Source organism: Bos grunniens, chromosome 7, assembly GCF_055505025.1.
Source record: "Bos grunniens cultivar Pamir isolate PY7600 chromosome 7, Bosgru_T2T1.0, whole genome shotgun sequence".
Classification (NCBI taxonomy): domain Eukaryota; kingdom Metazoa; phylum Chordata; class Mammalia; order Artiodactyla; family Bovidae; genus Bos; species Bos grunniens.
In genome coordinates, this window is record NC_141171.1 from 19,647,169 (window position 1) to 19,661,878 (window position 14,710).

The 14,710-nt window shown below is 58.2% G+C and overlaps 1 protein-coding gene across 2 annotated transcripts; it reads left to right on the top strand.

Moving 5' to 3' along the window:
- Positions 1-1,015: 1,015 nt before the first annotated feature.
- Positions 1,016-14,693, top strand: PLIN4 (perilipin 4). Of its 2 annotated transcripts, none has more exons than XM_086410063.1 (8): positions 1,016-1,154; positions 1,282-1,346; positions 1,860-2,007; positions 2,856-2,917; positions 5,287-9,463; positions 9,576-9,763; positions 12,054-12,122; positions 12,199-14,693. In XM_086410063.1, the coding sequence occupies exons 2-8, from the start codon at positions 1,299-1,301 to the stop codon at positions 12,529-12,531; spliced, it is 5,025 nt and encodes a 1,674-aa protein (XP_086266189.1). In that variant the 5' UTR covers positions 1,016-1,154; positions 1,282-1,298; the 3' UTR covers positions 12,532-14,693. The 2 variants fall into 2 exon arrangements, with proteins under 2 accessions (XP_086266189.1, XP_086266190.1); XM_086410064.1 differs by having other exon boundaries at positions 5,287-5,383.
- Positions 14,694-14,710: the final 17 nt, after the last annotated feature.

Consider the following 14,710-nt stretch of genomic DNA (forward strand, 5'->3'; position numbering starts at 1 on the left):
GCTGGGATCCCTGTCCCAGGGGCAGACAGGGGCGTTCAAAGGGGGCTTGGCCATCATTTCTCTGCTTGCCTACCCACCCACCTGCTTCACAGACAACCAACCTGAAGATCTAGGTTCAAATCTTGTCTTTGCCACTTCCCAGCTCTATAGCCTCAGGCACAGGATGCCTTTTCCAGAAGCCACCCTGGGTTGACCCAAGCCCACCAGGCCCAGATCTCACTCTTGGGGTACCCCCCAGTTCAGTTGGTGCCCTGTCTGGGTCTGTATTTAGGCCCTTTCTCAAGGGAAGTCCTTTCTGGAGAGTGACACATCCCCTCCCTGCCCCGGACAGACCCTGCTCCTCTCCTTCTCCCTGGACAATGCTAAGCTGATGTCTGTTGAACACCTGCTATGTACCAGACTCTGGGATCAACAGGTTACATGCATGACCTCATTTCATGCTCACAACCACCCTCTGAGTTGGCCCATTTAGCCAAACATTCCTTAAGTGCCACCTGTGTGCTGGGTGCCATCCTGTTGCAGGGAACAAAAGACAGCCCTGATGGATGTGAGGGTGGAAGCCATGGGGGTGTCTGGGGAAGATGCTCCAGGCAGAAGGAATAATAATAGCAGGTGCAAAGGTCCTGGAGCAGGACCAGGCCTAGCAATCTGGAGGAACAGAGAGGAGCCCTGGGTCGTTGAAGTGTGATGAGGGAGGGGGAAAGAGGGAGGAAGCAAGACCCTGTGGGCCATGGTGAGGTGTCTGGAGGGGCAGCTGAAGCACACAGACGGTAACTGGCCAAGGCAAGGTGGCCCCGCAAAGCAACTGGAACACACCCATCACCCAGGTGGACACCAGAGGCTGAGAGGGTAAGCAGGCTGTGCCTCGAGGGTATGGGACGACCCGTGAATCACTCAGCCTGGTGGGGGCAGGTGCTGTGGGCAGAGGCTGCCGGGCGCTGGGAGCAGGGGAAAGGTGCTGGGCACTGGGCCCACGCTGGGCCGGTCGGGCAGGCGGGCAGTCACGTGACCACCCAGAGCCCTCCCCCAACCCACTGGCTGCCTGCCTCAGCCAGCCCGGCCCGCACCACCCCAGACCCTATAAGGCCTGGGAGCTGAGAGCCCAGCTGCCGGCTGCACCGCCTGTCACTCCAAGGGACCCCCACACGGTCCAGGTGAGCAATGCCAGGGGTGAGGCCAGCCTCCGGGCAGGAGCTGGGGGACTGCTCGGGGTTATGGGTGTTGGGCAGGAGGCCCAGGAGCCCCCATTCATGCCCCTCCCCCATCTCTACCTCCTTCCAGCTGCCTAGAGTGTTACCATGTCTGCTCGAGATGGAGGCCAGGATCCCCCCAAACCCAAGGGCAAGGTGAGGGCAGGCATGGGAGGAAACGACCCCAGCTGGGCCCTGAGAAGCCCCTGGAACCTTAGGGAGGTGACCTCCATAGTCTTGGGGTCTGAAGGGGCTTCCCAGGTTGGTTGGGAGGGCTCTGAGAGCCACCATGCCAGTCTTCCATCTGGTCCCCAGCTGGAGGGTGAGGGGTGGAAGGATGCACTCAAACCTCAGTTCTTCCCCTGCTATGTGACCTTGGGCCAGCCTCAGCCCCTCTCTGAGCCTCAGTTTCCCCATTTGTGAGATGTGGGCCCTGAAAGGAAAAGGTCTTTAGAGACCCAGAGGATTATTTCCTCTGTCCCCGGGAGGTAGACTGAACCTGCGCATTGCTCAGGTGAGGAAACTGAGGCTCAGAGAGGCTGGGACACTTTCCTGAGGTCACCTAGGAGGAAGGGTCTGGGGCGGTCTGGGAACCCAGGGCTGTCTGATGTGCCCCTTGCCCCACCCCACCACACCTGGCTCTACTCACACACCCCCTACCCCATGTAGACCCTGGGCAGCTTCTTTGGGTCCCTGCCTGGCTTCAGTGCTGCCCGGAACCTGGTGGCCAATGCCCACAGCTCAGCAAGAGAGGCCCAGCCAGCTGCCGAGTCTGCAGGCGCTCCAGCCGAGGAGGCCGCCCAGCCCCAGGCTCAGGGTGAGTGGACAGCTCCATGGACGAGGCAGGGGCTCAGGAGGTGCACCCCAGAAGGGACTTCTGCCAAACTTGGGGGCGCTTATGTGCCTGTGTCGCCTCAATAGACCCTGTGAGACTGGCATGCTCATTTAGTGCCAGGTGGGGACTCAGAGCATCAATACAAGTGACCCGATGGGGCACAAGTCAGCCAGAATAGGGGCATGGACACAGCCGTGCTCCCATATTCTCAACGCCCCCTCCGCCTTCCATCACCCCATTTCTGATGTATCGTGGACATTCCACGGGTCTAAGCTCATCTGAGATTTTGATCCCAGTTCCAGATGGGGACAGCGGCTTCCCTGGGGTCACACAGCCTCCAGTTGCTCAGCCAGAGTGCTCAGGGCGGCCCTAGCCCCAAGGCCCAAAGAGGGGCTGGAGCAGGGGAGTGCAGGCTGAGGTGGCAGCTCTGGGCCCAGAGCCCCAAGCAGCTGACTTCTGCTCTGTATATCCAAGCTGGGTGGGCAGCTGCCAGCTGTAGTCAGGCGCGGCAAGGCAGGGCCCCAACTCCTTTCCCTGCGGCCGCCACCCCCCTCCTCGATGGGCATTCAGCACCCAGAACCCCAGCAGAGAGAACTCTAGGGAACCCCTGTGCCAGGAAGCCAGTCCTGGGCGTTGAGGGAGCCCCCGGTGAGGTCAGTGACTGAGCTAGGCCCATGGTCATGGATATCACCTTCTGTTGTCCCCGGCAGGGTTGCTGGGACATTCCTGACCTTTCAGGCTGTGCCCGCTGATTGTGCAATGGGCTCCAGGGTGGTTGATGCTAGCCCGCGTCCCTCCCTAGGTTGCCTCACTGGCTTTTGTCCCCCCAGCACCCGCTGACCCGGAGCAGACGGCCAAGGGGTTAGAGAAGACACTGCTGCCTTCAGACAAGGTGAGAGGGGCTAGCTGAGCCTGGTCTGATGGCCTTGCCTCCCTCTGGAATACCTCTTCCCTGGATGTTTCGGTTCCTGCCATCCGGAGGGTTGTCATAGGCCAAGGAAAAAGCAGACACCCCTGTGTGTACCGCTGTGGGGTAACAGGCCAGTCTTCCCCTTGGAGCCTCTATTTCTGCATCTGTGAAATGGGTGCAGTACTCCCTGGCACCATCCGGTCTACAGACACCCCACTCCCCGCCAACTCCCACCCTGGTGCTGTACCCAGCACAATATGACCAAAACAGTGGCAATGCACTCACCACAGGTCAGGCTCTGGGCTAAGTGCTTTACACGTGCTGTTTAATAGTTAATCCTCCCCACTGCAACAGGGAGGGAGCAATAGCACCCCACATAAAAGCTGAAGCACGGAGAAGCCAAGCCATTTGTCAAAAGTCACACAGGAAGACAAGGTAGCTTGGGATGTGAACCTTGGGCAGTCAGAAGCTGAACAATGGCCAGCACTGCATCCACCCTCGGTCCTGGATGAATGGGAACCACCCACGCAACCTTGTCCCCAAGGTCAGGGCAAGCAGAGTGGCTGATGTCAGACCACTGAGGGCCACAGCAGGGTGGCAGAGCTCCAATCCAACCCTTGCACTCAGCACACACCCCACTCTAGAGTCTTCTTTGACTCCCCTCTGCCCTCAGCTTGGCCATATCTGAGCTCCTCGGAGGGCAAAGTACTGCTTGGTTTGCCCTCTGGCCCAAATTAAAGCAGACTCTAGCAGCTTAGGGCCCCTCTCCCCATTTTTTCACTCCTCCCCCTCCATCCCTCTTCACTTCATTAGTGGAGTGTCTGCTACCTGCAAAGTTGGTCAGGGACCTTGACTCCTTTTTTTACCAGTCTTTGAAGGAGGTGCTGTCTTAATCACCATTTCTGAGATGAGGCTCAGAGAGGGGGTGTGGCTTGCCAGAGGTCACACAGCAAGTACGGGAGAGAGCTGGGATTTGAACCCAGGTCTCTGCGGGCAAGGTACCTACTTGAGATGATGTTGGGCAGAAGGGCAGGTGGTGAGACTATTTCCGGGCTTCTCAACTTCGCTATCATGGCCAATTCAGATTCAGATCATCCTCTGGGGGGGGCTGTCCTGGGCATTGTGGGGTGTTTAGCAGCATTCCTGACACCCACCCACTCTATGCCAGGAGCATGCTCTCTTTGAAGTCATGACTACCGCAGATGTCCCGAGACATTGCCCAGTGTTAGGATCATCGGGGCAGGATCACTCAGGTTTAGGAACACCTGAATTGGAAACAGCACACTCCTGGTTGAAGCTGAGTGGTAGCCATCTTGAGGCCATCACAACCCTTCAGCAGTTTGGAAGAACTAGCAGAAACTGCCCTGTGCTACCAGGTTTCCCTGGTGGCTCAGTGGCAAAGAATCTGCCTGCTAATGCAGGAGACCAGGGTTCGATCCCTGATTTGGGAAGATCCCACATGCCTTGGAGCAACTGAGTCCATACTCCACAATTATTGAGCCTGTGCTCCAAAGCCTGCTCCACAATAAAAGAAGCCACCACAATGAGAAGTCCACACCACAACTAGAATGTAGCCTCCACTTGCCACAACTAGAGAAAAACCCACTCAGCGACAAAGACCCAGCACAGCCAAAAATAAATAAATTAAAAAAAAATGACATACCAAGTTATCAACTTGGTTCCTATGGCTCAGACCCAATACTTAGCCCTGTACTTTTCTGGTTATTACTTTAAAAGATAATATTTATTTGGCTGCGCCAGGTCTTAGTTGCTGCACAAGGGGTATTTGATCTTTGTTGTAGCATTGGGGATCTAGTTCCCTGATGAGGGATCGAACCTGGGCCATCTACATTGGGAGTGCAGAGTCTTAGCCACTGGACCACAAGGGAAATCCCCAGTTATCACTTTTCTAAACCTGGATCCCCTTCATTTACTTGAATATATCCATGTTAACGAGCATTTGGTCACCTCAAATTTCTCCCTGTGATGGGGACAACAGGCTCAAAATTTTATGTAAACCGAGATTAGGCAAGATGAACAAAACATGTAATTCTAAGACTTGCTGAGCCCAGACTACGGGATATTGGGCAAAGAGGGTGCTGCGGCATAGCTGTCAACAGTCAGGGTCTACCACATCTGGGCACCACAGGGCTCTGCGATGGAGCTTGATGGACTGTGTCCTGGAAGCCAGAGTAGGGGGTGTGTTGGGGTGAGAGGTGAGCTGGCCGGGTCTCCAGGGAGCAGGTCCCACTCCCCAGGGTATGTCAAGAATTGGGGGGAGGAGGAGATCTAGGGTAGGGAGGAGAGGTGTCTTTCAACTCTGCTTCATCACGAGTCTCTTGCCTCATCAGATGATCTCCGGGGCAAAGGAGCTGGTGTCCTCCCAGATGGCCAGGACCAAGGATGCTCTCTCCACAGGAATGGCTAGTATCGTGGACACGGCTAAAGGTGTGGTCCAGGGAGGCCTGGGGATGAGCCAATCCACACTAACAGTCACCAAGGATGCTGTGGCCAGTGGGGCAACTGGGGCAGTGGGTGTGGCCAAAGGAGCCCTACAGACCGGTATAGACACCGCCAAGACAGTAGTAACAGGCACCAAAGATGTAGTGTCCACTGGGCTCACTGGGGCAGTGAACATGGCCAAGGGCACAGTCCAGACTGGCATGGACACCACCAAGACCGTGTTGACTGGCACCAAAGACACTGTGTCCACTGGGCTCACTGGAGCCATGGGTATGGCTAAGGGGGCCATCCAGACTGGCATGGACACCACCAAAACCGTCCTGACTGGCACCAAAGACACCGTGTCCACTGGGCTCACTGGAGCAGTGAGCATGGCCAAGGGCACAGTCCAGACTGGCATGGACACCACCAAGACCGTGTTGACTGGCACCAAAGACACTGTGTCCACTGGGCTCACTGGAGCCATGGGTATGGCTAAGGGGGCCATCCAGACTGGCATGGACACCACCAAGACAGTCCTGACTGGCACCAAAGACACTGTGTCCACTGGGCTCACTGGAGCCATGGGAGTGGCCAAGGGGGCTGTCCAAACTGGCATGGACACCACCAAGACAGTCCTGACTGGCACCAAAGACACTGTGTCCACTGGGCTCACTGGAGCCATGGGAGTGGCCAAGGGGGCTGTCCAAACTGGCATGGACACCACCAAGACTGTCTTGACTGGCACCAAAGATGCTGTCTCCTCTGGGCTCACTGGAGCCATGGGTATGGCCAAGGGGGCTGTCCAGACTGGCATGGACACCACCAAGACTGTCTTGACTGGCACCAAAGAGACTGTGTCCACTGGACTCACTGGAGCCATGGGAGTGGCCAAGGGGGCTGTCCAGACTGGCATGGACACCACCAAGACTGTCTTGACTGGCACCAAAGAGACTGTGTCCACTGGGCTAACTGGGGCCATGGGAGTGGCCAAGGGGGCGGTCCAGACTGGCATGGACACCACCAAGACTGTCCTGACTGGCACCAAAGACACCATGTCCACTGGGCTCACTGCCGCAGTGAGCATGGCCAAGGGGGCTGTCCAGACTGGCATGGACACCACCAAGACTGTCTTGACTGGCGCCAAAGACACTATGTCCACTGGACTCACTGGAGCCATGGGAGTGGCCAAGGGGGCTGTCCAGACTGGCATGGACACCACCAAGACCGTCTTGACTGGTGCCAAAGACACCATGTCCACTGGACTCACTGGAGCCATGGGAGTGGCCAAGGGGGCGGTCCAGACTGGCATGGACACCACCAAGACTGTCCTGACTGGCACCAAAGACACCGTGTCCACTGGACTCACTGGAGCCATGGGAGTGGCCAAGGGGGCGGTCCAGACTGGCATGGACACCACCAAGACTGTCCTGACTGGCACCAAAGACACCGTGTCCACTGGGCTCACTGGGGCCATGGGAGTGGCCAAGGGGGCTGTTCAGACTGGCATGGACACCACCAAGACTGTCTTGACTGGCACCAAAGACACTGTGTCCACTGGACTCACTGGAGCCATGGGAGTGGCCAAGGGGGCTGTCCAAACTGGCATGGACACCACCAAGACCATCTTGACTGGTGCCAAAGACACCGTGTCCACTGGACTCACTGGAGCCATGGGAGTGGCCAAGGGGGCTGTCCAAACTGGCATGGACACCACCAAGACAGTCCTGACTGGCACCAAAGACACCGTGTCCACTGGACTCACTGGAGCCATGGGAGTGGCCAAGGGGGCTGTTCAGACTGGCATGGACACCACCAAGACCGTCTTGACTGGCACCAAAGACACTGTGTCCACTGGACTCACTGGAGCCATGGGAGTGGCCAAGGGGGCGGTCCAGACTGGCATGGACACCACCAAGACTGTCTTGACTGGCGCCAAAGACACCGTGTCCACTGGACTCACTGGAGCCATGGGAGTGGCCAAGGGGGCTGTCCAAACTGGCATGGACACCACCAAGACCGTCCTGACTGGCACCAAAGACACCGTGTCCACTGGACTCACTGGAGCCATGGGAGTGGCCAAGGGGGCTGTCCAGACTGGCATGGACACCACCAAGACTGTCCTGACTGGCACCAAAGACACCGTGTCCACTGGACTCACTGGAGCCATGGGAGTGGCCAAGGGGGCTGTCCAAACTGGCATGGACACCACCAAGACTGTCCTGACTGGCGCCAAAGACACTGTGTCCACTGGACTCACTGGAGCCATGGGAGTGGCCAAGGGGGCGGTCCAGACTGGCATGGACACCACCAAGACCGTCTTGACTGGCACCAAAGACACCGTGTCCACTGGACTCACTGGAGCCATGGGAGTGGCCAAGGGAGCGGTCCAGACTGGCATGGACACCACCAAGACTGTCTTGACTGGCACCAAAGACACCGTGTCCACTGGACTCACTGGAGCCATGGGAGTGGCCAAGGGGGCGGTCCAGACTGGCATGAACACCACCAAGACTGTCTTGACTGGCACCAAAGACACCGTGTCCACTGGACTCACTGGAGCCATGGGAGTGGCCAAGGGGGCTGTCCAAACTGGCATGGACACCACCAAGACCGTCTTGACTGGCGCCAAAGATACCGTGTCCACTGGACTCACTGGAGCCATGGGAGTGGCCAAGGGGGCTGTCCAGACTGGCATGGACACCACCAAGACTGTCCTGACTGGCACCAAAGACACCATGTCCACTGGACTCACTGGAGCCATGGGTATGGCCAAGGGGGCTGTCCAGACTGGCATGGACACCACCAAGACTGTCCTGACTGGCACCAAAGATGTTGTTGCCTCTGGGCTCACTGGAGCCATGGGAGTGGCCAAGGGGGCTGTCCAGACTGGCATGGACACCACCAAGACTGTCCTGACTGGCACCAAAGACACCGTGTCCACTGGACTCACTGGAGCCATGGGTATGGCCAAGGGGGCTGTCCAGACTGGCATGGACACCACCAAGACTGTCCTGACTGGCACCAAAGATGTTGTTGCCTCTGGGCTCACTGGAGCCATGGGAGTGGCCAAGGGGGCTGTCCAGACTGGCATGGACACCACCAAGACTGTCTTGACTGGCACCAAAGACACCATGTCCACTGGGCTCACTGGAGCCATGGGTGTGGCCAAGGGCACAGTCCAGACTGGCATGGACACTACCAAAACCATCTTGACTGGCACCAAAGACACCGTGTCCACTGGGCTCACTGGAGCAATGGGTGTGGCCCAAGGGGCTGTCCAGACTGGCATGGACACCACTAAGACTGTCCTGACTAGCACCAAAGATATTGTGTCTACTTCAATCACTGGGGCAATGGGAGTGGCCAAGGGGGCTGTTCAGGTTGGCATGGACACCACCACATCCATCTTGACTGGCACCAAAGATGTTCTGTCTACTGCAATTACTGGGGCAATGGGTGTGGCCAAGGAGGCTGTTCAGGTTGGCATGGACACCACCAAGTCCGTCTTGACTGGCACCAAAGATGTTCTGTCTACTTCAATCAGTGGAGCAATGGATGTGGCCAGGGAGGCAGTCCAGATTGGCGTGGACACCACCACGTCCATCTTGACTGGCACCAAAGATGTTCTGTCTACTTCAATCACTGGAGCAATGGATGTGGGCAATGAGGCCATCCAGACTGGCATGGACACTACCATGACCATCTTGACTGGTACCAAAGGTGCCATGTCCTCTGGGCTCAGCAGCGTAGGGCATGTGGCCGAAGAAGGTATGCACACTGGGGTGGGCATCATCCCAAACTGGTTACCTGATTCCAAGGCTGCCACCTCAGTTGGACTTGCCAGTTCCAGGGCCCCAGATGAAGGAGAACAAACCATCCCAAGCTCCCCTCAGGCTCAGCTCAGCAACCATGGACCTCAGTCAGCTGAGGCCGTGTTCAGCCAAGAGGCCACCCTGGGCAAGGTGGATGCTGCTCCCGGGGCCACCACCCATGGCCAGGAAGGAGCCCAAGGCTTTGCAGCACTCCGGGACGAGCTGGAGGAGCTGGGAGAGATCTTCCAGCCCATGAGCGCCGAGGAACAAGGTAAGGACAGCCCGGTCCTAGCTCCCAGGGCCACGGTTGTCTGTACACCCCCAGGCCCCTGACGGCCTAGGGGCCTCTCGTGAGGACTGAGCAACCCCGTCCTCCCTTTCAGCTCAGCTGGTTGCTACACAGCCCAGGCGGAGGGAGGTCACGGCTGACCAGGGCAGCTACTTCGTGCGTCTGGGTGACGTGGCCCCCGGCTTCCGCCAGCGGGCTTTCGAGCACGCCCTCAGCCACCTGCAGCACAGCGAGTTCCAGGCACGGGACGCGCTGGCCCAGCTTGAGGACGTCTTCAGGGAGGTAAGAGCCTTGCCCCTTCCCAGGCATGCTCCTCAGCTTCGGGTTGGGGACTGGACGGACACGCACTGAGCACCCAATACGTGCCCATCACCCACTTGGTCATGGGCCTGCTCTCAAGGAGCTTGCCTCCTGGGATGGGGTGGGGGAGATGGACACGTGACCCAACGCTCGCAGCCAGTGAGGCTGCAGAGAAGGAGACCTGACAGTCATGCAGAAACGCACACCAGGGCTGGGGCGTGTCCATTTGGGTCACATCCTGTGCAAAGTGTTCTAAGTGGCCTGAGAACAAGCTAGGTGTGTTCTGAGGAGCAGAAGGGTGCCCGGGGTGGGGAGGGTAAAGTGAAGGGAGGGGCGGATGGGGTAGAAGGAACCCATGCAATCTGGCTGGAGTTTAGTGATGCAAGAAAGGGGGCCCAATCAAGGAGGACTTGTTTTTTTAATTTGGCATTATTGCTGCAAGCAGCCTTTCTCTAGTTGTGGTGTTCGGGCTTCTCACTGTGGTGGCTTCTCTTGTCGCAGAGCACAGGCTCAGTAGTTGCAGCATGTGGGCTCAGTAGTTGTGGCCTGCCGGCTCTAGAGCCTGGTCTCATTAGTTGTAGCGCACAGGTTTAGTTGCTCCAAGGCGTGTGGCATCTTCCAGGGTCAGGGGTTGAACCTGTGTCCCCTGCATTGGCAGGCAGATTCTTAACCACTGGACCACCAGTGAAGTTCCTCAAAGGTGACTTGAATGCCCCTGTGGAGACAGGCACCAGCCAGCAGGGTTGTGCTGTCTCGCCGGCTCCGCTCACTCCCCAGCCCCAGGCTTTCTCCCCTGCATCACTGCCAACACTCACGCCAACTCCTCATGGGCGGTGGGGCTGACCTGCTGTAGTAGGAAGTTAAGTGGCATCCAGTCCATGGTTGATGTAGACGGTGATGGAGCCCCAGCTCTGAGGACCTCCAGGTTCTCAAGCTCACGGGTCTTAAATGTTGAGCAGCCCCACCTACTCAGGTGGCAAGGAACCCAGCCAAGCTGTTCAAGTCAGGATCCCTAAGATGCACTCAGGCGCCTGTGTTTTCAATCAGCACCCAGGGGTCTGTGGTGAACCACATCTAAGGACCACTGCTCCAGCCCAGAGGGTCTCAACTGGGCAGTCCTGTCCCCAGGGAACACTGGGCCAAGCCTGGAAACGTCAGTGATGGTCACTCGGCAGGACTCTTGGCATTGAGAGGCTGGGGGTGAGGGAGGCTGCTCCATACCCCACAGTGCCCAGGACTGTAAAGTGAAGATGGCCTGATCCAACAGAGGCTTTACTGAGGTGGATCGCTCTGGCTCCTGTGGGGAGGACAAGCCACAGGAGTCCAGGAATGGAGATGGGAGATGAGAGAGGAGGTTTGAGGAGCTGAGTTCTAGATATATTTCCAGAGCAAAGCATCCAGGTTAGACACAGGAATTGAGAGAGCCAAGACCCTCTAAGGCCTTGGAGACTTTCAGCAGGAGATACTTCGGATTGCCCTGGGTATGTGGGTGGTGGACATTATGGCCTAAGTCTTCGACAGGGTAACCTGCAGATGAGCAGGAGCCCCCTGATGGAGTCGACTGCTGGGGCAAGGGCTGGGAGGGCGAGGGAAAGTTGAAGTGCATATTTGGTCCACTTGCTGAGGTCTCAAGATGACAAGAAAGATTAGTCAATGGGGATGGGGGGTTCCTATGTACCAGGGACCCAAAATACAAGGAGCAAACGGTCATGACAGAGCTCCAACCCAAGAGGGGAAATCAACACAGAAATTCATGATAACTGGACAGTGATAGCCTCTGAGGAGGGAAACAGAGATCTGATGCAGAGGGCCTGGAGCCTCCCGCACTGGGCCAGAGGAAGCACATTCCAGGCTGAGTGGGTGGCATGTGCAAAGGCCCTTGGGGCAGCAGCACACCGGACATGCTCGGGGACAAGAAGGGGCCAGTGTGGCCGGAACAGAGCACTATGGGAGGTTAGCAGGAGGGGAGGTCACAGGCAGCCATGGTGAGGAGCTTGGTTCCAAGGCCTCTGGGAGATGTTGGGGGTGGGGGTGGGGGGTGCTGAGCTGGGGTGACGGTGCCGCTGCCATCCTGCTCTCTGAATGCCTGATGACCTCACAAGGCACCAGGATTACTGCCTCTTGACGCACCACCCTCTGGCTCCAAAGCACTCCCCCATGCCATGGGAAGGGTAGACATGAGACGCTGGGCCAGGGAAGGCCACCCTGAGTGTGTCAGAGGCGGTCCCCGCTGAGAAGCCATCACGTTTGTGCTGGGCTCTTTTTTTCCTAGATTGAGGAGGCCCAGCAGGCTCCGGCTGGGGATGCGAGCAGCCAAGCAGAGGAAGCCGCCGCTGGGGAGGTGAGTACATACCAGTGAGGGGCTAGTGGGCCCGCCCCTTGCCTCCAGCCCCTTACCTCACTCCTTCTGTGCACAGGTGCTGGCCACCGGGGCTCTGTCCAAGGCCTGCGACCTCGTCCAGCAGCTCCATGTGGCCTACAGCCGCCTGGCCTCTGGCCTCCAGGGCCTCCCCACGGAGCTTCAGTGGCAGCTCCAGCAGGCTCGGCACAGCATTTGTGAGCTCTATGGCCTGGTCTCCTCAGCCGCCACGGTGGCGGAGCTGCCAGTCAAGCGGCTGGCTGAGAGCCGCCAGGGTGTGGGCCAGGCATGGCGGGGCCTGGAGCAGGTGCTGCGGAGCGTGCAGCAAGGCCCTCCGCTTGGCTGGCTGGTGGGGCCCTTCGCCCTGCCCGCCGATGGGCAGCCGCTGTAGGAGCTCCTCCCCTGCCCGCAACCAGCTCCAAGCCCCGGAAGCTCTGGGTCCTGGAGTTCCACCACACCATACACCCGGCGCCAGGCCTGTCTGTACCGCCCACCTGCCTCCCTGGGCACGAGCTCGGCTGGTCCTTCTGGCTGAGGAACCCCAGGCAGCTAAGACCCCCGGTGGTGGGCCTTAGCCTGAAGATCTCGAGCAAGCGCTCAAGAAAGGGTATGGTGCCTGCCTAGAAAGTTCTCCACTCTGCACCCTGACGAGGGCCATTTTATCTTTTATAAACTCTGGGGGTCTTCCACCCCAGCCAGGGTCCTCTAGCCACCAGTTAGCAGGCACTCCTGCTCCTCCGTCCTGGGTTCCAGGCAGCTCCATCCTTGTTCTGAAAGCACACGTCCAGCAGCTAACAGCGCACACCCCCGAACATACCAGAATGCTGTCGTCCTGGGGCAGGTGGGCTCCCGCTGCCTCTGCTGACCTGCCACCTCTGCTGACCTTTGGGGGAGGCCACAGGGCTTTGTGAAGGCAAAGCTGAAGTAACTGCCACAACTGAGGGCCAGATGGTGCAGGTGGTGGGGGGGAGTGAGTACATGTCCCCTCCTGATGCACCACCCCAGCCAGCAGCACCCCGGGTCATGGCTGATCACAGGGGTCCAGAGCTGATGTTCTGAGGCCCTGGGCCCAGAAGCTGCCAATGAAGGAATAAAGGGAGGGACCCCAGGGAACTCATGACAGAAGGTGCTCGAGGGACTTCCCTTGAGGTCCTGCAGTTTAGGTCTCTGGGCTTTCACTGCTGACGGTACGGGTTTGATCCCTGGACAGGGAACTAAGACCCCACAGCTACGTGGTGTGGCCAACCCCCTACCCACAAAACAAAAACATGTTTGATGTGTTCAGGTCCTGGTCACATGCTCCAGGCTGGAGACCAGGGGCTGGGTTGGCAGCTACTGGACACGCTTCCTTTCCAGCCATGCTTTCCTTGAGTCCTCAAGGCACCCTGGGAGGTGGGCTGCACACGGGAAGGTGGGGCCGTGGAGGTCCAGTCCCCCTGATCCTGCTCCCTGGGGCCCAGGAGATGCTGGGAGAGCTGCTGACCGCCAGTAGCCTAATAAGCCTTGTCAAGTGCCCCCCTCGCAGAACCCATCACACCTGCACCCCTCAGCTGGCCACCTCCCTGACAGAGGGCTCGAGATGCCCCCTCTTCTCAGAAATGATCAAGTGCTCTGAGCCCCCGACGAATGCACAAGCTGTCCCCAGAGGATCACGTCTGCCAGGGGAGCTGGCCAAGGCCGGACACCGGGACCAGTCTGGGACCTTCCCCAAGCCTTTCTTGCCTTTTTGCCCATCCCAGATGGTCAGCAGAGGGGGTGACGCTGGAAACGGCGGTTCACAGAATCCGAGTTCAGTGACGGTCTCAAGTCCAATCAAACCACAGTGGGGGGTGCCAGGCCCAGAAAGCAGAACCACACCCGGCCTCTAATCCACCAGGACAGAGAGGCTGGGCCACCAGCAGGACACACAACAGAAGCGACTGTTTAAACAACTGCCTGCAGGTGCTTGGTTGGGCAACACACACACACACACACCACACACACACACCACCCACTACCCCCCCTTCCCTGGCCTAGAGAAACACACACACACACACACACACACCACCCACTACCCCCTTCCCTGGTCTAGAGAAACACACACACACACACACACCACCCACTAGAGAAACACACACACCACCCACTACCCCCTTCCCTGGTCTACAGAAACACACACACACACACCACCCACTACCCCCTTCCCTGGTCTACAGAAACAAACACACACACACACACACACCACCCACTACCCCCTTCCCTGGTCTAGAGAAGCTCAGAATGGAGGTGCCACTCACCCCACGTCCACAATGAGGCCTGCCCCCCAGGCCTTCGCCCTCCGAATGTCAAGGACAACAGCCCGCAGCACCCCTCCTGGTATTTCGGGAAAGACCTCACTTACCCCATCTCCCTGCCCCTCATCAGCCCTGCAGGGCCATGGGCACCGTCAGAACCAAGTTCATATCCGCAACTAACAGTGACCTTGTGCTTTAAAACCCTCTGTCCCCGGACTGGCCCTTGACCACTACTTAGAAAACAAAGCCAATAAAAGTGACTTTTTTTTCATTATAAAAACCCTTTATAGTCATTTC

Excerpts from the sequence above, each read along its gene's own strand:
- PLIN4 (XM_086410063.1), top strand. The coding sequence starts at position 1,299 with ATGTCTGCTCGAGATGGAGGCCAGGATCCCCCCAAACCCAAGGGCAAG. Across the intron at positions 2,008-2,855 it reads CGCCCAGCCCCAGGCTCAGG|CACCCGCTGACCCGGAGCAG; the intron begins GTGAGTGGACAG and ends TTGTCCCCCCAG. Across the intron at positions 9,464-9,575 it reads CATGAGCGCCGAGGAACAAG|CTCAGCTGGTTGCTACACAG; the intron begins GTAAGGACAGCC and ends CCTCCCTTTCAG.